Raw genomic sequence first — 22735 nt, forward strand, 5'->3', positions numbered from 1 at the left:
TCTCTTTTTCCTATGTAATTAATGTACGGTTTTAACAGAAGAGACAAGTAGTTTTATACACAACTGCCTATCCAAAGTATTACAGATAAGAAAGTTTGTGAAATGAACAATGGCTACTGATAGTGGGGGTTTTCTCTTGTGAAGTGGGAGTGGATTTTTTTAGTGCAAGGAAATAATCCAACTAGCATCCTGACATCTATTTCTGTTGAAATGCCTTAATTTAATCTGTACTTTGCTTCCCCTCCTGCGTGTTCCAAGTCAAATTTCTCGCTTTGAGCTGGGTCAGGGAAAGGATGTGACTATTTCAAGTGCTCTTGGACCCTGGTCTACAATGAGGCACTAGAAGGATTGCCCCCAACATCCCATATAGTTCTTGAGGCAGAATTATGTGTGGTGAAGCAGTAAATAACTCAGCCTAAGTGGTATTTTAGAAGATTGGGTTATGTGGAAAGTTTCTGAAGAAATCAATCTCCCTCAGTTTTCCGGAGTTCAGGCCAGTAATGGTTCAGTGAGCTGTATGCTTTTTGTTTTCAACCATTTGCTTCCCTGCTACTGTAATAGATTTTGAGACTTCTCACTACAAGAACACAGGTCTTCCATGTCTTTCCAACTGGCTCCTGCTCTCTGTTTCTGCTATAAGATTCTCCACAATTATTCAAAGAGGTGTTGCAATACTCATATTTGTTCATTACATGCTGTCATGCGTCTCCACTGGCTTGTTAAGTAGTGGTGCAATATTGGCAGAGTTCTAGAAGTGCAAAGCAGCTTTGGGCTCTTTTTCTGAAGGAGCAGAGACAACTGATGCATCTTTTCCATTCTTGGTAATAGGTACTCACAAAATGCATTTTGTTCTGCTGGAGTTGCTAAAGTACTTGGAGCATTGAAGTGCTCAAAATACATTTGCCAACAACAGCTTGCTTGTTTCTGTGGTGTGGTCAGATCTTCAGTCACAGTTCTGCTGTACCACAGCCACAGAGCCATTGGCATGAAGGGAAACAGCAATACTTTCTACAGTGACTACATGCTACCTGACCGTGGTGCCCTTGCTTCACTTGCTAAGCTGCAAGCACCACGTTCTTTGTCTGAAGGAGCATGGACACATGGTTAAGGTACTACAATGGGGAGGTAGCAAACATATTGCAGTGATGAGATAAGTAATGAATATGCTTAGAAAAAGTCACTGCTCAGCTTGTGGAACACGTAGATAGAATACAGTGCGTATTTTTGAAGGAAGCAGTGCAACCAAAGCAGCATTGTCACCACCCGTCTGGCATAAAAAGCAGTGAGAGCTGTTCAGTATTTTGGTCTCTGAAATACAGCACATAGAGGAAAACAGATTTGATGCAATCGTAAAACTTAAAAATGAGAGCAAAGTTCATCTGCTTGACTTTAGTTTGTTATTTCTCCTTTGCTACTTTAAGAAAGCACTATCTGTACAATTTCATCTGTGAAGCAGGCTGGTCAGTGCCATTCTGTTGTTCTGAGCTGGCTGGCTGACTCATGGTCCCAGCCTGGGCTGGAGGAAGTCTGAAATACTCTGTGCTGGAGGGCCAGAGCTGTGATTGGGAAAGCACTTGGTGCCGTTAAAAGCTGGAGCCCTGTAAGCCAATAGTGCAGTGTCAGCTGTGGCTCTCGCCTGGGCTGCGGAACTGCTCCCTCTGTCTGCTTAAGCTTTTCAGTCAGGTTCTCAGTAGTAGGTATGTAACTCCCATCTCTTCAGGAACAAAACACAGGCAGGGATGCATACTGTCCTTTTAGATGCCAGCATCCTGGACAGAATTAGTCACCAGTGGGCACAAAATGGCATAGCATGTTATTAAATTGGCTGACCACCATATATGTCTTTGTTAAGCACCTTATGAGTAGGTGAAACTAATACAAGCAGGATGAAAGTGTAGTTGTCTGCCATAATGATCACTGTGCTTACTAAAATGTCTTGCTTTATGCTTTCTCAATAATTTATGTCATTCCCATGTCATCTACACTGATTCATAGTTCCAAGCACAATGTAGCTACTTCCAGAGGCTTCAGAGCTGTGGGTTTCTTGAATCTTTACATATGCCAAAAAGCTGGGCTGCTGAAAACAAAGCCAGGTTTTTCAGGTGTCCAATTCATGTAGTAAGGCAGATCTGGTCACCTGCTCTGTGCATTACAGTCTGTATTTAGAATACCATTCTCCTCTCCTGAACCATTATTAAAATTAGTAGCCGAGACTCCCAATGAAGGTCAACAATAATTAGTTTACTCCTGTGCTTGTGGGGATTGTCACTTGTGAAAGGTGCAAAATCCCCTTTTTTAAGCAAAACAGATACAAAATGGATGTTTTTAGCTGACCTGCCAGTGAGGCTAACTGAAAATGCAAGCTGCATCTTTCTCTACCATTTTCACAGTCTGCCTGCAGACTCAGGAACATGTGTTTCTAACCTTTATTCATACTCGGAACACTGTAAGTGCAGTGGCTGGAAATTTTTTCTCAATGAAGAAGTGAGGAACAAGGACGCTTAATATGGCTTAATTTCACACAGCCCATGGGTGTATCTTATCAATGGATAGAACCCACATTTGCTGTGGTGTTTGACTGACTAAAGGTAGTTCAGGGGTGTATCCAACCTGTATCAGGGCCAAGGTTCCCAACTGTCTGTAAAGTGAAAATAGGTAATTTATTAAGTAAACTAAATTGCTGAAGTAGGGGAGGATTTTCAGTGAATTGAAAGCTTGTTAAAGCAAGTATAGGGCTTAGACTAATTATATAGCTATGACTTAAAGACAGTGGACTTAGCTGCAGAAAGCAACCATATATTTGTTCAGACTCTTGTATGAAATAAGTATATTTCATTCCTGGGCCACAAAGAAGTCTGAAAACTAGACGCATACAAATCTTTCCTTCATTCTGAGCTCAGAAATACTGGAATTCAGTACTAGTCCTTCTAATCTCAAAGAAACTGATACTGCCTTTTATGATTCCTGTTTTTTACATGCTGCTTGCTGTTAGACAGTTTTTGATTCATAAATCTTATTAAGAACAGTAAAATACCATTATAAAGCTGGCTTATCTGGTAATTTTTCCTTTTGACAAATACTGTTCATCCTGTGAAATCTCCAGGCCATCTGAAGGCTATCCACATACCAAAGGGTGACAAGGTTAGATCATTGTCATATATCACATAATCAAAAAGAAAACATGGAGAGGAGTAAGGTATATACCACACTTTACTGGCCCAAGGATCATATTAAGCATTGCAGGATGTGTGAACAGATCTAAAATGATAGCAAGAAACAGGAAGGCAAAAAATGTGGGTTGCAAGGGTCAGGAAAGTTCTTGCACAAACAGAAAATAAACTGAGCAAAAATAAGTTTGTGAAGTAATGCAGAATGAGGACAGTGAGTGTTTGGAAAAACAAACTGTCTCCATAAGGAGCTGATGATCTGCGGTTCTCTCTTGCTTGGATTTCCTTATCTGAAACCATTTTTGAACCCTAACTCCAGCTTTCTCAGCGTACAAAATATTCCAGCCACTCATTCACAAAAAACATCTAGGAACTCTCTTGAAACTTCCAATTTGTTCTCAAGATGGTCAAGTCACTCAAAAAGTGACTGGGAAAGAGGAACTGGAAGTGCATTGCAAGCCTTTGGTATTTGTTAAGAAATCAGATTCTATATAAACTGGGGCTTGAGTTAGAGGGTTAAAGTGTATTTCTCAAGTATTGCAACTGTTTCTGCATAGGCAAGAGGTTGAATAATGGTTTGGTATATGCTCCATTTTGCCAATGAGTGATTTGTCCCAGGGACACACCATCTTCTAAATGAATCTTCAGTCTGGGTCACTTCTGTATAAACGTAAGGAAAATTATGGATATATGAAAAGTTAAGTAGACAAAAATATATGTGTGTGCATGTGTGTTTGGAGATTTTCTCTGTACCAGTCTAGGCTCAAGGAACAGTACAGAACAGTGAATGCCTCACTGATGTCAGCACAAAGACTGTCTTCTCAATAGGCAGTAATACCCCCAAAAGGTAGTATTGAGTAAGATGAAGGTTGGTTTGATTTCTGCTGATGCAGAATAAAGAACTTCCCAAACTTTCCACTGCTGTGGAAGGTTTGCTATTCATTTGCTGAATCTAGTAACTCAGTAGTTGAAGGGGGGGAAAAGAGAACAACAATGAAGGTATCAAAACCACTCTCTGAACAAAGATAAAATTATCTGACACTAAGGTAGTAGTCAGAGACATGGGGAATCCGAGTTCAGCTTCCTGCTTGCCACTACTTATTTGCTCACAGGAAAGTCACTCAGGAGGTCCCTGGGGCACAACCAGATTCCTGTTGTTCCACACCCGTCTTGGTAGTACATGACTCAGAGGAATGCCTTGTTTGGTAGCAGGGGCACCGTTCCAGCACAGCGGGATGTCTGTGTTCCCTGTCTGTGTTATGGGGACACCCCCACGTGGAGTTGCTTGGATTTGTAAACTCTCCCAGGCAGAGCTGGCTGATGTTTCAGATCCACTTCTCGTACAAAGAGTAGGAACAGTTCAGCCACGAGAGTGGAGAAAATCTTGGCTTCCTTTGCTGAAGAACCCCAAAACTTGAGACCAATGCAAACCATTTCAACAGCCCTCCTGCAAACCTACCCAGCCCTGTCACAACAAGCCCTTCAAAGTGACACTACCCAGTCCTCAGATACTACTAGCAGGAATTATTTATAACAAAATCAGACACCAAAATACAAGTTGTTTCCACTACGTGTCATACGTATACATGGCCTCAAACCTGGCTTACAAGTTACATGGAATGGACTTGTTTGGCTCATGCAAGAACTGCTTTGAAATCTTTTGGTGGGTCCTGTTGTTTCATTAATGATCTCTGAGATTCCTCAGGGACATTGTAAGCATTTTTAACAGACTCTGAGGTGGCTGAGGGGTTTGGAGCATTACTCACCTCGCATGGACGCACATAACTGTGTGCATGCAAACAGGACTGTCACACTCCGTGATGCTGTCACTAAACGGAAAGCTAAGTGTGTGTGTCACTGTTGATAGAACAGAGGACAAAGGTTAATATGAACATGTTTTATAGTTGCAAAAGCTAATTACTTTATGTACAGTGTATATTGTTTGAGTTTAAGAAATTGCATGCAAGCATATTCACATCTAATCGAGAAGTATTTTAGTGCTTGTAATAGAACTCATTAAAAGTAATGTTGGCTATTCTAGGATACAGTGCAGTAAGCTTGTTTTTTAACCACTAAGCAATAATAAAGACTTATGTGCTGTCCTTTACAGTTCTGCTGGTAGCAATAAAATAATACTGATTTATTTACATACAAAAGTATTTATTTTATTTAAAAATACAAGCCAGGCTTCTAATGTTACATAACATCTTCTTTTAAAAGGCCTAATTAAAACAGTGTATTACTTTGACAGCTAAAGCTTTACAAGAAGTTTTGTTTTTTCACAAAATCAAGGATTCCTGCCTAATTCTTGCCCACTCAGAACTTTAGTACAGGATCAAACACTTCTGAAAATCCTTTTCCCCCAGAGCAATACCTTTGAAATCATAAGTTCTAATCATGTCATCAGAAGGTATTCTTATAAAGGGAAGTTTTCAGGACTGGAGAAGGTGAGACAGAAAAAATAACTGTTTTTTCTGATAGTGGATTCAGGCACATTAACATCTATGAGCAAATTGAGTCTTTCCTTTGATCAAACTACAAGGCAATATTTTGCAGCTTGTATGTGTGGACTTTGGGTTCAGCAATTTACCATTGCACCTGAAATATACTACTAATATTTTTTAAAGTTAAATTGCACAATCCTTATGCAGACAAATTTCCCATAGGAATGGTGCTTACATAAGGATAGTCAAATTTTGTGCACAACTCCTTGTAAATGTGATCAACATTAACTCCTAGAAGTGAACCAAAAGTGTTTGTTACCTTTTAGTAACAGATGATAAATACAATTGTGAATTCAGACTGTGTGTTAAAGCTCAAGGTCCTTAGCAGTGATACTTTGCTATCTAAAGGATGAAGTAAAAATAACCACTCAGGCCACCTGTTGTTAAGGAAAGACAATACAATAGTGACATTTTTCTTTCCTGGTTAAAGAAAATGGTGTCTGAGGAAGCTGCTCTGCCAGCCTAATTTACCCAATACAGATTTTGTCAGCCTGCTTCTGCCTGCCTCCATAAGGAACTGCTTGCTGAATGGGTGCTGGAAGCTCCTCCCTAATAACAGTCTTAAAATCTGCATCACAGAACTTGTGGAGAAAAGGCAGGTGTTATTCCCTACACTGACACAACACACTTGTATTTACAGCTGTGCTCTAATACATGAGTATGCATGTGCATAAAAGCTGTAAAATCTATAGAGAAATCTTTGAAAGTATCTGTGAATGCTTATCTCTTGAAATTACCAGATCATGTGCCAGCCACTGAATTAATTCCACTAAACTATCCTGTGTCACTGGATGATCTCTGCAGGACATGCGACTTTGGCTTAATGGAATTCATTTTAAGGTTTGCTAGCAATGTCATTCTAATCTAGTGTATGCTGGCTGGAATCCTTTCTGGCTTGTGATTATTTTTAGGTCCCAAATGTAAGGTTAATGGGGTGGTCTCAGTTTAATTTCAGAGAGAGTGAGAGAACAAGGAAATCTCAGTAAAATGACTCTAGAACAAAATTATTGTAACTCATCATAGTTTCCAGTATACTCCCATTTATTGTTGCTGGAGCTAATGAGGTTTGAGAACAGTTAGCATTGTCAAATCACAATGGAGTCCAGAGACTTTCAGTAAAACCTTTCTGTAACAAAGCTGTGAAAGCTGAAGACTTGGCATACTGAGAGGAACAATGATCCACACTGCAGACCACAAAACATATTGCTGAATATACATATGCTATAGAATTACAACCATATATTTAATCTTCTAGAATGAACTGGAATATTTTGAGCATTGCTCAGAAAAAACAGAAATATCTTCTACTACTCATAGAAAGAGACAATACCTAGAGAATATGTTATCTACTCTGAAAAGACAATTGGAAACAGAACTGTCAATTTATTGTGCTCTTCCTCCAAGTAAAGCTACAGTGATAACCAGAGCACATTTTAGTAAAACAGCTGAATTATCTCTCCCCCTCTTCAGTGTAGCAGAAGACTAGGATTTAAGGCATGTTATTCAGCAGGCTACTGTTTTGACCCTACTGAGTGATGATTCTGTTTTGGACACATACTGTGAGTTTTCTGCAGCAAGGAGAGGAGATTTGCTGGAGGATGATTTTCTCAGAATCAAAGTGATGATTTAAAAAAAAATGTTGATCATGCTGAATTCCATATAGTTCAGTGAGGTTTTCAGTTCAATGGAGTCAGTGTGGGATTTAGCTGTTAACTGACAAAGCTTAACACAACGAACTTATGTTGGTGGAGAAACACCAGTGTGTACATTTTTTGTCTCTTTAATAAGCTCTTTGTCCTTGCAAGTTACACGCAGCTCAGTAGGAAATCTGGGTGCAGGCAGCTACCAGGATCAAACTGTCTGCTATATGATAGTTGTTTAAAACATGTGGTGTTGTTCTGCATGGAATCTTTAAACAAAACAGTTGTAGCTTGCGGCTGTTGCTACACAGACTGTGTGCAGGTGAGTCACAAATAGCTGAGCATATGTGTGGTGCAAGGTTAAAACAATAACAAGCAGGTCGAATCATTCAAACACTGGAAATCACTTTGACTCCAGGCCAAAAGCTTAGCTTGAGATGATATCAGTATGGGATAGAAAGAGGATAAACTAACAGGCTTAGCAGCCAGCTTGTTGGAGTCAGCATATAGTATCTATACTTCCAGCAGGAGAGCAGATGGTCATATATTTAAGGAAGCACCAGACAGGGAGTCAGGAGATCTGAATTCTATTCTTGGCTCTGCAGCAGTGTTCCTATGTCACCTTGGGGAGCCACTTTTCCCCCCTTTTTCCTTAATCTTTTAAGTAGTGGAAATAATATTTGCTTCTCTAACAGGGCAGTTGAGAGGCTAAACTGATGCTACAAAAAAGTGCTCTGAAGCTCTGAGAAGAATATACGGAAGTAGTGCAAAGTAAACTTGTTTGGAAGAAAGGACACCACATGATTTCCTATGGCATGTTTGTGCCACATGTTTACGACCTTTCCTCTCCCCAGAAAGTCCCATGCCTTTTTGTGCACAGTTTTCAAGGAGGGAGTAAATGGATTAAGCTGCCTTCCACATTTGCTGGAAAGATAAGCAGCTGCCAGTAAGAACCTGACCAAAGAACAGACTTTATTACTAGAGTGACATTATTTATGCCCAAGAGGGCAATAGGCTTGTTGAAGTTAACTGTTCATCCCAAGATATTTTGTTTGCATTGGTGGCAGAATAATGTCTCTAATGGCCTTTCTTTTGAATTCAGCAGTGCTGTTTGCAAGCTGAGCACAAGTACAAAATTAAGTGTTGTCCTTTATGAACAAATCTTCTGCTGAAATCCCAGAACAAGTCCATTTCTTAAATCAGAGGAACGTCCATGATTATTTGCACAGGACTTTCATCTAAAGCCCATCAAAATCCACTAGACTTCAAAGGAATCTGAATCAAGGACCTAGCAAGCAAATTTCATTTCTTCTGAATTCTACAATCAGTAAGGAAAATTACCTTATCTACCTTCATAACTAATTGGCATCATAGGAGTAATGTTGTCACCACATAATAAACAGCTTCTGCTTTCAAAATGAAGGTGTAAGCTTTGGGCTGGAGTTCATTTTTAGTTCTTATTGTGCTTTGCTCTGTTTCTCTTTATGCCTCCATTTTCTTGTTACTGGATTCTGAGCCCTTGTCAGTGGTCTGAACCCCAGTTCAAAGCCAGGCATGTTAAAATAGCACAGGCAAAACTGCAGAAGTCTTAAAAACATTAGTCCACCTCATAGCAGTGGACAAAGGAAACAGAAGCAAAGATTATCTGAGCAGTTGTCCTGAGTGTCAATATGATCTTTCAACATGAGTTTGTTTTTCTGATTCCTCACAAACAAAGCTGTCTCTAATCCCATAAAATGGACTTCTTTCATCTTTTCTGTTAGTCACTGTGGATTGGAAATCTACATGGAGGGAAATACTCAGTGTTTTCAGGTTCAGGCTGTTGAGCAGGTTAAAATGGAAAGGGTCTTGTGTGATTTATGAAGAAGAACGTATTCTTCTCTTGCCTGCAGCCTGATTTTGTGAGAACACACTTCTGAGTTAAGCTGTTCCTCTTTTATACTGAGACAGTTCTGCTGCCTTTTTCCTTGATAAGAGATTATTAGAAATGTAAGAGGATTTCATACTTTGATGAGAAGGAATTACAAAGGTCCCACAATTATAGTATGGTATCATGTCCATTGCACATGTAGACAAACAAACTGGCTTATTGGACTCTCTTCACCCAAAATCTGTGCAGTTTTCTTCATTAAATCACCATGAGAGAGCTTTAATCCGAGAGAGATGATGAGTGAAACAATTTCTTTCTGAAGAACTGTTCTATATGTCTAACTGTAGTCTATAAATGTTTACTCTTGATGGAACTACACAAGGTATTAAATATTTCAGATAGTAGCCAGCCCACTGTTTTGAGTGTATAACAAACAGATACTCTTTATGGCAGTGTAGAGTTAGTCTCTGGACAGAGATTTATCTGGCCCAAATTAAAGTAATTTAGGTGAGACTCTGATGTCCCCATCTTTCCCTTTTACAGGAGTGTTGTCTATTCTTTCATGCCCTTTTTTAGTTAGACACATGACAGAATTGCAGTTAAATGGTCAAAGAACTGTTCCATAAAGTTGCAATCACAAGAACACAAGAAGAAAGAGAGTAAGGATGGAACTGATTTTACCACTGTTCTTTTGTTCTTCCCCATCCCTGTGATTTTTATAAGCTGATCTTCACCAGTTGCCATGGAAGACCTTGCAGGTAACATTTCCTCCAATTACTACTGATTTTGTTATGTATAATTTCCAAAGATAGAAAGATGTGCTAAAGAAAAATCTTCTTACTTCTTAGAAAAAGTGTTTAGTGAGAATGTTGGTAATCATGTTTGTGTTTTGGGATGTGGAAGAGAGCTTTAAGAATTAAGAAAAAGCAGAACTATTTACAAGTGAAGTTAATGATTCAACAAGGGCAGGTTGCCTTCCAGGGTAAGTCTAGTTAAATATATATTATGACTGTACAAATCAAGGGTTCAGTCGAGATCTATCCTTCTCCTCTATAGTCCCGAACTGGGGTGCTAAAGATGTGGCTTTCTCTTGGGATCATCTTTTCTCTGGGGATGCTAATTCCTGGAAAACTCAGCTTGAAATTGCAATATGACAGGTAAGTGTGAATGGGCTATCATGAAGAATTGTGCATGCAGTGAAATTCCCAGGAACTGTCTAAGAATAATAACAATTACAAGCTGAAAACATGGAGACAGGTTTACTAAGCTGTAAGATATGTAAAGAAAACATAAACATGAGAAATGAAGACTGAGTGAACCAAATCCAAAGCAACAAAGATATAGTAGCAGTAGGAGCCACAGAATGGCCCTCAAATGCACCTCAGGATGCTCTGCTTCCATTAGCTGAAATTCATTTGGCTTATCCTCTTTCACAATGAGATTTGGAAACAGATGCTTTAGGAATAAAATGTCTTTTCTAAGTATAAAGCAAGGAGGATGACTGAGCAAAATTGTATCTATTAATAAAAGACAGGTTATGTGAAAAAGATAGTGAAACCCTGTTGGAAACCTGTAACAATTACCAAAAAATGCTAAAGGAGTTGTTCCAGCCAATCTTGACTCAGAGAATGAGATTATCACATGTTTTTATAACTGATGAATGTTTTTGAAACGTATGAAATCTCTAGTTCTGCTGTATTTTCCATTCTCAGTTCCACTTCTTCAGAAAATGAGTGATGTAAAATGATGATGTTTGCCTAAGCTGTTTCTGTTTCATTCATCCTCAGCTTTCAAGGAATGATAGGTCACTCTGCTGTTGTGGCAGCTGCGATTTGCAGGAGGGGGAGAAGCACAGTGTGGAGGCCACTATCCACACATAAGTTTATAAAGGGGATTTTCTAAAGTAAATAGAGAAAGCAGTCCAGAGCTGAATGCTTCTAGACTAATTTTATCCCCAGGATATGGTTATAAAAATGACAGAAAACCAAGCAATACCTATGGCAAGTAAGTTCCTTCACAGTATAACTATCCAGCAGCTGTCCTGGAAAATCTCCTAGTAGAGCATGCCTAGTCACTACTAAAATTGTGTTATTTCCCTTGGATAATATTTAGTCTTTAGATTTGTATTAGGGATGCCATCAGTCTGTTAATTCCACTGAATAGAATTCAACTGACTCTTGGACATGTAGGGTTCATTTTTGTTCCTAATTACTGTCCAGGACTGAACCTTTTGAGTCCTTGCATGGAATTTAAAATAAGTATTGAACGGTCAGTGTGACTTTGGGTGAGTAGCACCTGCACAAAGATGAAATTATTAGTAACTTCATTTTCACTGTCATTTGCTCTGTTCAACAAATTAACGGAAATATCCAATCTATGAACACCCAGGGAAACACAGCTAGTGCTGAGAGCACCCCTTTAAATTGGTAAGAAACTTTAAATAGCATTTTAAAAACTGTACTTCTTATGTGGTCACATGGGCTGACTTTGCACTTCTTCACTAAGAAACCTAGTCCATAATCATAAATGAATGTGTGCTTTCTAATCTTAGTTTACTATTAAAAATGCTTTGTCTCCACAGTGGCTATTGTGAAAGGTTTATCAGTAAATAAGAGCTGGCCATCTGGCAGCAATCTGACTGTCTGGAATTTCTCTGATTTGGTGTAATTAAGACATAATGTCAATGAGGATAGAAAGATATTATAGGATATTGTTTTCCTTCCTGATAGACAAAGAGCAAAGCAAGCCCAGGCATTTAGAGAGAATAAACTCTGAACTGCAGTTGAGATGTTTATTCTGCTAGCAAAGATGTTTATCCTGCATCTACAAAGTTCACTACAACAATATCATGGCTGTTGTACCAGTTGCTAGCACTGGAAATGTATTTTGCCCCATAGACAAGGGGTTAACAGCATTTCTGGAACCAGTGGGAAACTGCCCATTTTAGCTATCAAAGTCTCTATCAGCAAAGGGGACATTTTCAAGAGAGATCCTCCTATTTCTCTGGGGATACAGTGAGTGATTAGTGAGTTCTATTTGCATGTCTGTTAAGCTCATTGTACATTTCTGTATGGAAGCACAAATGATGGCTGTTGCAGTTCAGGTGGAGAGAGCACATTAATGACTGTAATGACCCTGGCTTTAAAAAAAGGTACACAAGGCTTTTCCAACATGAATTTCTGTTACGAAAACTTTAAAATGTCAAATGTCCTTTTTTTGATACTTGTCCTGTAAAGACTCCAGGGCCTGTAGAAGCCACTAAATGAGACTGTAAAGCAGAAGCTGTTGGTTGCAAATAAATAGGTAAATTTGTAGCATTCCCCATTCTATTGCAACAGTAGTGGATAACTGCTATCTCACCTTGGAGTGATGCAGTGTAATCACCAACATCCATTCCTCACAGTGAAACCCTTTCATTAGAAACATCACACTTGCCGTCAGTCTGAACAAGCCCATCTGAAAGAACACTGAAAATAAAAATAGAAAAATAATTACAAGGATTTTTTAAATAGTATATACAGATTTGAGGGGGTTTTTTTCTGCATTTCCAACCATATTAATTTGTTCCTCGTAAACTTTCAATATTTTTATCAGATTAAGCCTGCAGGAAATGAAAGTTTCATGGGGCTTCATGAAAATATATGCCAAGACACTGGATCTGTGTGTCTTTTCTAGAAACATAAAGTGATTGATCTTGTACCAGAAATTTTTATTTCCTGTGAATTGAGTAGGAATATGCAATTCTGGACACCACAATATTCACTATTTCTGGACTAAATTGGCTATTTTCATGGCAAGCAGTTTGTGAACTTCTCAAGCTCTTAGCAATGTTCATTTATCTGGACTATCTAATGTTTCCGCATGCTGAAAAAGATCAGCCAAGCACCAAATCAATCTGGAATAATTGAACAAATTCCAAATGAGAGAACAAAAAGTGGCATCTTATCAAATAAACAGTTTATCATATATTACCAGTGCTCTCCTTTTGGCCCTGGTCCTGTGAAGGCAGAAACACGCAACCAGGGCTCATGCGAGCAGTTGGCTCCAGTGAAGCTGGTGTGGTGAATAAAAGATTGCCACTGGCACAAAACCAGAGTGGCTAATGCTCCCCCAACAGAAAACTCACATCACTTAGTCCTCTTTGTCACTAATACATTCCAGGAATTCATCACTCAGACACATTTTTGTGGGAACAGCACTCAGTTACATGTTCCGTCTTCCTTCTGCGTAACAAAACATCTCCTTTTGGCTTACAAAATCATGGGTACTTTAAGGGATATTAAAACTGATCTTGTTTCTCTGTTGAATTTCTAGGGATCAGGTTTTGCACATTGTGCCAGAAACATATCAGCAAGTCCAGCATCTTCAGCTTCTTTGCAGTACTTTACTGGTGAGTAAGAATAACCACACATGCCCAAAAAAGCAGAACTGGTTCTTGGGCTGTAAAACAGGTGTGCAATGTAGCTTTGGATAGAAATAAAGGTTTAAGTAAACTTGAAAAAGCTTTACATAACTTTTTTATTGTCTGAGTGTAGGATGGAATTGTCCTTTTACTATCGAAAGGAATTTATGTGAGGAAATTACTTTCCTTGTATGGCTCTCTGAAGGTGTTGCTCCTTACAAGTGGTGCCTGAGTCAACAGAAACACTAAACCTGTGCTGCATGTTCTATGAACAGGTGACTGGAGAGTTAGGGGAGAATTTGAAGGAAAACTTCTTTCATTTATTGATATGCAGCTACTCTAACTTAAATATATTTTCTCATTCAGAAAACAGAGCTTCACTTGCGCATTTTTTAATTCTCTGCACAGCTAGATTTATGGAAGCCCCTGATTCCTGAAGACATCACAGCTGGAGAAGACCTGCACATAAGGGTCCCAGCCCCTTTGGTGCAAGAGGTGAAACACAGCTTAGATCAGCACATTATCTCTTACAGGTACAGCCTCTAATACACCAATGGAAAAGGCAGGCTCTAACAATCTTCCTTGCTATCACAAAAGCACCCAGTCCTTTCCAATGAACAGTCAGCAAATACTGGCAATAGGACCCAAATTTTGTTCCAAATGCCTCCAACTTACCTTGACCAGCAAAATGCACAGATGGTATATAACCTTTGAATTTTAAAAGCACATTTCCCTATGCCCTATTTATTCACTTTCCAGCTATCCTGGACTGTGAATTTGGAGCTGGGACCTAAAACAGCCCAGTCCTTCTTGTTTCCTACTGTTGCTTTCTCAGTGCTATAGGATGGTACTTGGATGTATGACTCAATTTTTTAATCTAAAGTCAAGAAACCAAACTTGGTACAACCACTATATACAGGAACATGTTCTTGAAAAACAGGTATTTGAATGCAGGGTGCTCCCTATTTTGGAGATCCTAAATATTTAATTGGTGTCACTGTAGAGAAGCAGCCTCTAGCTCTCTTTTCCCCTTTCCTGTCCTTTGTTGCTCTTCTGGTTTGGAGAAGAGCCCTTTCAAAGTGAGTTTTCAGCCAGTTTCTTCAAAGCTGCCATTTCCTACCCCTAACACCACCTCCAGGCTGGTAAGAATTTCCTGGCACCATCCAGTCAAACAGAGACATTCCAGCTTGGGACAAAAATCCAATGGCAGTTGCCCACAGTTGGGAGCCATGACCTGCAAATGGTCCATGGTGCTTTATCACACTCAGCTATGTCTTCACTAATTGCCAGGCTTCTACTTCCAACCAGAAGATCTAATACAGATACAAAGAGTGTTTATAAAGCCAAATGGGATTAAATGACATCTATTCCTCACACAGTCCCATTCTCATTTGGAACTGGCTGTTTCAGGAAAGCAGTAGCTAATTTAATTTAGCTATATTTAATATAAAGAATCCTATAGTCATTCAGGGCTGATGACAAACGGCCTATGGACATACACTGACATTTACCAATCAAAGATAAGTCTAAGGACTGTTGGTGCCACTTCAAAGCTGTTTTGAGTTAAAGCTGATATTGACACCTTGCATCTTGCCTGACAAGTAAGTGTGATGCCTTGACAACCAGAGATGAAGAGATATGAATCTGGAGCCAGTATCAATGATCTAGCAGCTTAACTTTGGAAATTAGCAGCTTAACTTTGTTTTCCCCAGGACTGGATCCAGAAGAGTATCCACCAAACACAGGGTTCTAAAGAAAGAGATGAGTAATTAATAGTCAAGATGGAATTGTGAAGGGGTTGAGATGAGTACAACAATGTCAAAGTTCCTATCACAGATTCAAAGCAGGAACCACCTTTAAGAAGGCAGTTGACATGCAAGAAAGGTAACATGACAGTCAGATATATAATGATAGAGACATAGATGACAAATTAGAATCAGAACATCAATATTCAGACTGTATCAAACTCTGGGATTTCAATTCTCCAGAGCACTGATAAGGCATTTTGTGTGTGTGGATTCAGTTCAGGGGAATTTACACTGCCTGAATTTTAGTTTGAAGTTTAGATGTGAATAAAAATCAAAGCTCAAAATGAAAGTCAGCTGTAACTACTCCTAAAAATTTCTTATGTGCAGTTTCTAGAAATGCTGATCAGTGCTACTGTCAGCAGAAAAGCCTATTAGCACTTACAGCATTTGAGATCAACAGTGCTTAAACTACCTTGGCAATTGTCTTATCACAAACATTTACAATAGCACAGATTTGTAGCAGTGTTACAAGGGGCTGATTGCAGTGAGAAAGAACAGTCTGTGATCCAAAGTCCTCTGAACCCATGCAAAAGGTTTTACTGACTCCCTTGATCATGGAATCACGCCTGTGTTATACTAATTAATGAGCAAATTTTGTAATTAAAAGCAAAGGGAGCCATTTGAAGGAAATACGGATTTTGTTCTGATTTTTGCCAATTGCAATGAGTATTTCTGTGAAGTCTTTGAGAATTGAAAATGTCTCAATAAAACACAATGAAACACGAATCTAAAATTTATGCCTTTCCCTTCCTTTTCCCAAAAGGTGGTAATTTCAAAGTTTTGCTCAGAAATACAAGTGGTGAAGAAAAATATTAAACTTTAAATTTTTTTTGGTAGAAAATTGACAACTTAAAAAAAATCTGGTAGAAATTCTTATGGTATTGTTCAAACCCCATGAAAAATCTCAGTACTTTGTCTTACATGAAAGTAACGATAATGCTGAAGGCGATGATTTTGCCAGGCAATCCACAACAGAAGAGACTAAACCCTTTCATTTGCTGATGAAATGTACAATATACCCACCATGATAGTTCTGCAGTAACTCCTAGGGACTGTTTTCTTTTCTATCTTTCCCTTCCCCTCCCCTCAGAGTCCTAATACCTGATGTGCAGGAACTTGTGGATCAGAGCGTGCCAAGGGAGAAGAGCAGCCACAGCCAGGTCCGAGAAGGTTATGTCTACACCCAATACCATCCAATGGAAGAGGTAAAGAGGAATCCAACTCTACTTGTGTTCTTTACTGTTTATGTTTTGTAAAGGCCACAGCAGGTAACTCGGTGCTTGCAGAAGGCTCACCCGATGTCAGTGGACCTCTTTCTGGCCTTGTTTTCAGAATCAGTCCTTACTCTTTGACTGGAATTTTGGTCTCGTTGAATTGAACATGGATTTGCCATTGATTTTGATTAAACCCTCAGTTCCCCACTGACTAAAACCTAAAGGCTCTGTGAAGCAGCCACACTGTTTTGCAGATGATATTCTGGGGTTCAATTAATTGGTTTGCTGTCTTTCTCCCCTGTTATGCTCTATCATTATTGCTAGCCTTTATTCATTTACACTCCAGTTTGTTTGATGCTGACCCAAAGGTGAAGTGCAATAACTGCGTGGTCTCTGGAATCCCAGAGGAAGAAGAGGTGAACAATGGGAGACCCCTAGCAAGAAGTAATTTAAGGGAAGGTTTTTGATGCTTCAGGAAAGAATAATGTCATAAGAGTGGGCAGTGAAGATTTCTTGGTGTTACGTTTCACAGATCAGTGGGTAAACCCAGGCAAAATCAGAGCATCGTGGTGTTCTTACCGCCAGCTGCATAATGAAAGTAAAAGAATAGAGTCAACACCCTCTTGTGTATTTTGTTTGAGCTGCCCATTGGGGACGACTGCTGCTAAACTGAGAGGTTGAAAATCAGTACTGATAGGGAGGAGACTGTAATGCTGTTTTGAAGATTTGATGGTGCGGCTTCATGTTTGGTGAACTCAACAGGAAGACGCCCAATAGGATGGGCATGTTGAATGAGGTCCAGAGTGGAGTATCTGTGTTGTACTGCAGTGATGTCCCCTTTTAACACCCAGTGAGACAGGACTACGCCTTTGGCAGGGCCATGTGAAAGACCTTCCATGAGTGAGTGACATCACAGATTGAAATAGAGTCCAAGGAAAACATTGCCTGCCTAAACAAAAGAAAATGTTTTAATCCAGAAAAAGAAGCAGGAAAGAGAAGGCAACTCCCACTTTACACCAAGAATTCTCTGTGACATTTTCAGATTTATGAATGGATGGCTCAGATACAGAAGGACTACAGCGAGCTGGTCACTCAACAGTTCCTGGGGACAACATTTGAGCATCGACCAATGTATTATCTACAGGTAAAGGAGGACCTTTCCCTTGATAATAAAAGGTATCTTAACAAAAAAAAGAGTACACAGGAGAAGACAGGATTCAGATGTTTCCCAGGATAGTGCTCAACCCCATTCACTGAAATAACAGGAGATGGTTTTACTCCTCTACTGTATGGTAGTATTTGCCAACTTTGATATACACGATTACCATAAGCTTGCTTTGTTATTAAGTCTTGTTTACAAATACAAATCAAGCTGAAACTAGGTTAGCAACAGCTGTGTGAGGATAAAGACTTTCGTTTTGTTATTTTTATTAGCTTTCACAGCATATAACCTTTCTGCTAGGAGTATTCCATGACATTTTTTATTTGGCACTCTAGTGAAAACCATAGTCTTAGTATTTGGGTTAGTTATTGTCTAATCTGTTCGTATCATTGAGTCAAATTAGATTCCCTGCCTTTTTGTGCTTCCCTTTCTAAAAAAAAAAAACAAACACCGAAACCATAATAAAAAAAGAACCTCTAACTCAGAACAACCAATTCTGTGAATGACCAATACAAATAAAAAAGGAAAAAAAGAAATTGTTCTATTAACTGTTCTATTGACGCTCCTGCTAAACAGATATTTTAAAGCTCATGCCTTATGATGCTACAGAGATGGGGTTATTAGGAAGGAAACCTTGTCATAATGATGTCTGTAATAATAATAATCTCAGATGGCTCAATGGCATATCAAGGCACATCTTTGCATTAGGCTATTTTATTGTAATGTAGCAGTTTTTAAATTATTATTTTTACAATCTTTCAGATCAGTCAACCATCAAATAAACCCAAAAAGATAATTTGGATGGACTGTGGGATTCATGCCAGAGAATGGATCTCTCCAGCCTTCTGTCAGTGGTTTGTGAAAGAAGTGAGTCCTCACTTTTCCACTTAGATAATAAAAAAACCATATAACTTTGGATACTTCAGTTCTCTTCTATATAAAGGCACCAAGAATTATGCTTTTCTGTTAAAATATGATTTTCAAAATTTGTACATAGTACAGATATCTGTGGAGACCCAAGTCCAAACCACAGTTTGAGATACAGGACAATATTAGCGTATCAATTCCTCCAGCTGAACTGTTTCCAAAGCCTTCCAAAATTTGGTAGCAACCTCTCTTTCCCCCACAATGGCTTTTGAATCAAGCTTCTCTGTATCACAAAGTCACAGTCCTCCTGAAATAAGAAACCTAAGCTATGGTCTAGCAATGTTGCATGTGCACAGACAGTATCTGGCGCATGGGTACTTATCATGCAGCTCTCATACCCACAGGACTGTATCCATATGAAGTACACTGTCACTGGATATCCTGTTAATCACAAAAGGTAGTTATCTCAACATATCTGGAGATGAAGTTGATGTTGGATACCATAGTGATATCCAGGAGTGAGTGATTCCCCAGGGATAGTTTTAAACTAGCTCTTTCCAGTGATTGTCACTAAATTATCTGCTCAGTGCTCTGTACTTTTTCTTTTCAGATTCTTCAAAATTACAAATCTGACACAAAGATAAGAACATTTCTGCAGAATTTGGACCTCTATGTCTTGCCAGTCCTCAATATTGATGGCTATATCTATTCCTGGGAAACAGTAAGTAGTGAAAATTCATGAACAAGAATGAAAGTTAGATATGCACATCATGTTTTGTTACTTTCAGTACTTTGATACTTTTAGTGATAGCAATTATATTTAAACAGAGAACAGTGACATTACTCACACAAATCCTCTCATGGCAGAGAGGTTTTTGCACTGGGCCACGTGAATCGTTGAGTTATTATGTAACAGAAGTTAATTTTCTTTAGGATCGTATGTGGAGGAAAAACCGTTCTCCACATCAGAATGGCAACTGCTACGGAACAGATCTGAACCGAAACTTCAATTCATCCTGGGGCAGTAAGTTTGAAGTATTTCAGATCATGAATACAAATGTAAAGCAATGGTAATAACTAATTTCTGAAAAAAGATGAAGTCCTATAAGAAAGGAATACTCATCTTGCTGTCATCAAGATATATGGAAAAACAAAATTCTGGTCTGTAAAAATGTTAACTCATTGGCTTTCAACTGGCATTTATTTTTCTGAGCAGAAAATCACTGCTCATGTAACTATACCTATAATTCACTGCAGGAGAAGCATCAGCTCTAGACAGCAATGTTAGGAGTTAGTCACTTAACAGTCAGTATTTACATTTGCCATGAATTGCAAGGAGACTCCAAAGCTTCCCTGGCAGGTGGCACACTCTCATGGTGTCACATTGTTTTCATTGCAGCCATCCTGTAAACATTCACTAAATATTTCAGTCTTGTAGCAAATTTTAGTTGCTACCAACAGAGCACAATGTTAAATTCCCACTGAGCTGTGTAGTTTCCTTGCACACATAAACACATGCTTTAACACTCCAAGGTAAATTTCCCAGTTCCCTCTGAACTGGTGTTTTTATGTCTCTCCTTTCATTCACTTTTTGTATTCCCCTCCAGGTATTGGTGTTTCTTTTGACTGCAGCAGTGATGTCTTCTGTGGATCTGGACCAGAATCAGAGCCTGAAACAAGAGCTGTGGCTCAGTTTATCCAAAGGAAGAAGAGTGACATTGTGTGCTATTTAACAATTCACTCCTACGGACAGCTGATCCTCAGTCCATATGGTTCCACAACTAAACCTCCAAGTAACAATGAAGAGCTGGTAGGGCAAAGCATTCATCTTCCACACTTATAGAGAGCAAGTACAGACAGTAACATGTGGCACAACTCGACTTGCCCTCTTGCCTTTCCTTCAGAAGAGCAAGGTTTACTGAGGGCCTTGGCTCCCAGAGTAACTGCTCCCTGTGCCGTATCAGTAAGGTTCATTTGCCTCAGAAATCCCAATCATTCAACTGAAATCAGGAAAACTGAACTATTACACATAGGGTTAATGCAATGCAAGGTAAGTGGAGAAGACCACCAGTTTTTTGCTGCATACAAGAATGAGTTTGCCCTTCTGGATGCCGACACATTATACACGTATGGCTGCCATGACTGTGCCCAGAAAGCATATTCCAAACGTGCTCTCGGGAGAAAGGGAACAAAGCAAGCACCTACTTCTTGGTTACTTCTCCCCTCAGTTTCTGAGTGTTCTGATTTGAGTTCATTCACATGAGTATTTAGGAAAATTCCAGTACCTGAAGAGCATGAGGGATTTGGGTTTGGACTTCATATGAGTCATTGGAGAAGTTATTTTGTTTGCCTATGGCTGAATTTCTAAAGAGGGTGGGATAGAGAGTCTATGGCAATAAAACAAGAGTAAGAAGTCAGTCACTGCTGGAGTCTGTACCAATGTGCTATACAGCATGGACTGCATGGACTCTTAATCCTTCAAAATACAGCCCTCTAGCTTTACAACAAAGCAAATAGCACCTCTATCTAGTAGCAGAGTAATTTTAAAATTTCTAACATAATTTTCATTTTTAAAAAATCAAGAACAATTTGTTCAAATGTTTGTAATGGGTTCCACTTAAGACTTGAAGTGATAATATTAAAACTTAAAGCTGATCATACGTAAATGTAAAGCTGAAAGAAGCAAAAATTTTGGTTCACTCAAAATAATTGCCAAAGGTACTCCCAGTGATGACAATGCTGTTGCTATTTTGAATTTCCAGATGCAAGTTGGACAGAAAGCTGCTGCTGCACTGAAGGAAAAGTATGGGACTAGCTATAAAGTAGGACCACCCTCTTTAATTTTATGTAAGCGTCTTTACATTTCCCTTTGATTGTTCTCTTTTTCAAAGAGAGTCTTTCTTGTGTCACAGGCATCAGCAAGTACTGTTTTGTTGAGTTTCTCCTTTGAGTAATATTTAAAGGGCTGGTTTGGTTGAACATCTAAGCAGCAGTCTTTAGAATACAAGGTAACTCTATAAGTGAGAAAGCTGACTGCAGGAATGAAGGGAGCATTGATCAGAAGCTAGTTCCTACATGGATTCCTCAGATACATCACAGGAGACAGAAGGAGATTGGTGATAGATCATCCTGACCCTGCTGAAGTCAGCAGCAAAACTCCTATTTGTCTTCACTGGAGTCAAGAAAAAATTAAAATCCCAATCAGGTCTATATTTACTCCATCAGACATTATCACATGGCAGCTGCTTGCAATTCTGTGTGAAATATATTGGTTTCAGCCTTGTTCCTAATAGACTGGATAGCCACATCAGGAACACAACATCGCAGCTAATACTTGTTGACAGCCTTTACAAAGAGGACTAGAGAGCCTTAGAGGCTGCCTAGTAAACCCAATATTTTCCCAGTAAGCAAGAACAGTGATGTAGCTGGCTCCGGAATCCATGTGGTTTGCATATTCCAATGTCTGTCTCTTCCAGTCCCTGAGAGCCAATCTCTGGGTCACCCAACTGCATAAGCAATGCAGTGTAAGCAGAAGGTAACTTGCCCCTGCCGAGGACTGTGTTTTGCCAGGGTTTGTACTTGTGCTGAATAGATCAGAAAAAAGATCAGTGAAGAAGATGAACAGTAATACAGAGAGCAGCCAGAAATATTTCAGATTTGACAAAAACTGTGCTTAAAAATAATTATAAATAGAAATGCCAATCAGTATCAATGTAGGAAATGAAGTACCAGAACAGACAAGTGGCCAATCTACCTTGTGCCTCATACATAGTTAAATTCTAAAAACAAAGAATCCCTGAAATTCATCTCTGGTTATTGAACAATACCATCTTATGAAGAATTGTGTGACTTAGGAAACTCCATGGAAGACTTTCAGTATAATTAAGAATTGCAGTACCCAGGAATTTTGTTCTCCGTGTCACAGTGATATACGGTTAGCGCTTAGTTCAGGGATTCTGGTATAAACTTACATTAACCGTAGCAAGAAGTATAAGAACTGTGCTTAATACAAATATCTCCCCTTTTATTATTTTTTTTTTTAATTCACAGACAATAACTCAGGCTCCTCACGGGACTGGACCCACATGATTGGCATTCCTC

General features: G+C 39.1%; 1 protein-coding gene across 1 annotated transcript in view; it reads left to right on the forward strand.

Moving 5' to 3' along the window:
• The first annotated feature begins 10217 nt into the window (after positions 1-10217).
• CPO (carboxypeptidase O) overlaps positions 10218-22735 on the forward strand; it is a 12800-nt gene continuing 282 nt past the window's right edge. The window contains exons 1-11 of the mRNA XM_071561863.1: positions 10218-10338; positions 13496-13571; positions 13992-14116; positions 16482-16596; positions 17648-17749; positions 18530-18634; positions 19245-19355; positions 19568-19658; positions 20242-20444; positions 21397-21481; positions 22685-22735. The exon at positions 22685-22735 is cut by the window's right edge and continues 282 nt beyond it. Of these exons, the coding sequence (XP_071417964.1) occupies positions 10259-10338; positions 13496-13571; positions 13992-14116; positions 16482-16596; positions 17648-17749; positions 18530-18634; positions 19245-19355; positions 19568-19658; positions 20242-20444; positions 21397-21481; positions 22685-22735 (1144 nt within the window). The 5' untranslated portion in view covers positions 10218-10258. The remainder of the gene's footprint in view (positions 10339-13495; positions 13572-13991; positions 14117-16481; positions 16597-17647; positions 17750-18529; positions 18635-19244; positions 19356-19567; positions 19659-20241; positions 20445-21396; positions 21482-22684) is intronic.

The sequence above is a fragment of the Pithys albifrons genome, chromosome 8 (assembly GCF_047495875.1).
Source record: "Pithys albifrons albifrons isolate INPA30051 chromosome 8, PitAlb_v1, whole genome shotgun sequence".
Lineage (NCBI taxonomy): Eukaryota > Metazoa > Chordata > Aves > Passeriformes > Thamnophilidae > Pithys > Pithys albifrons.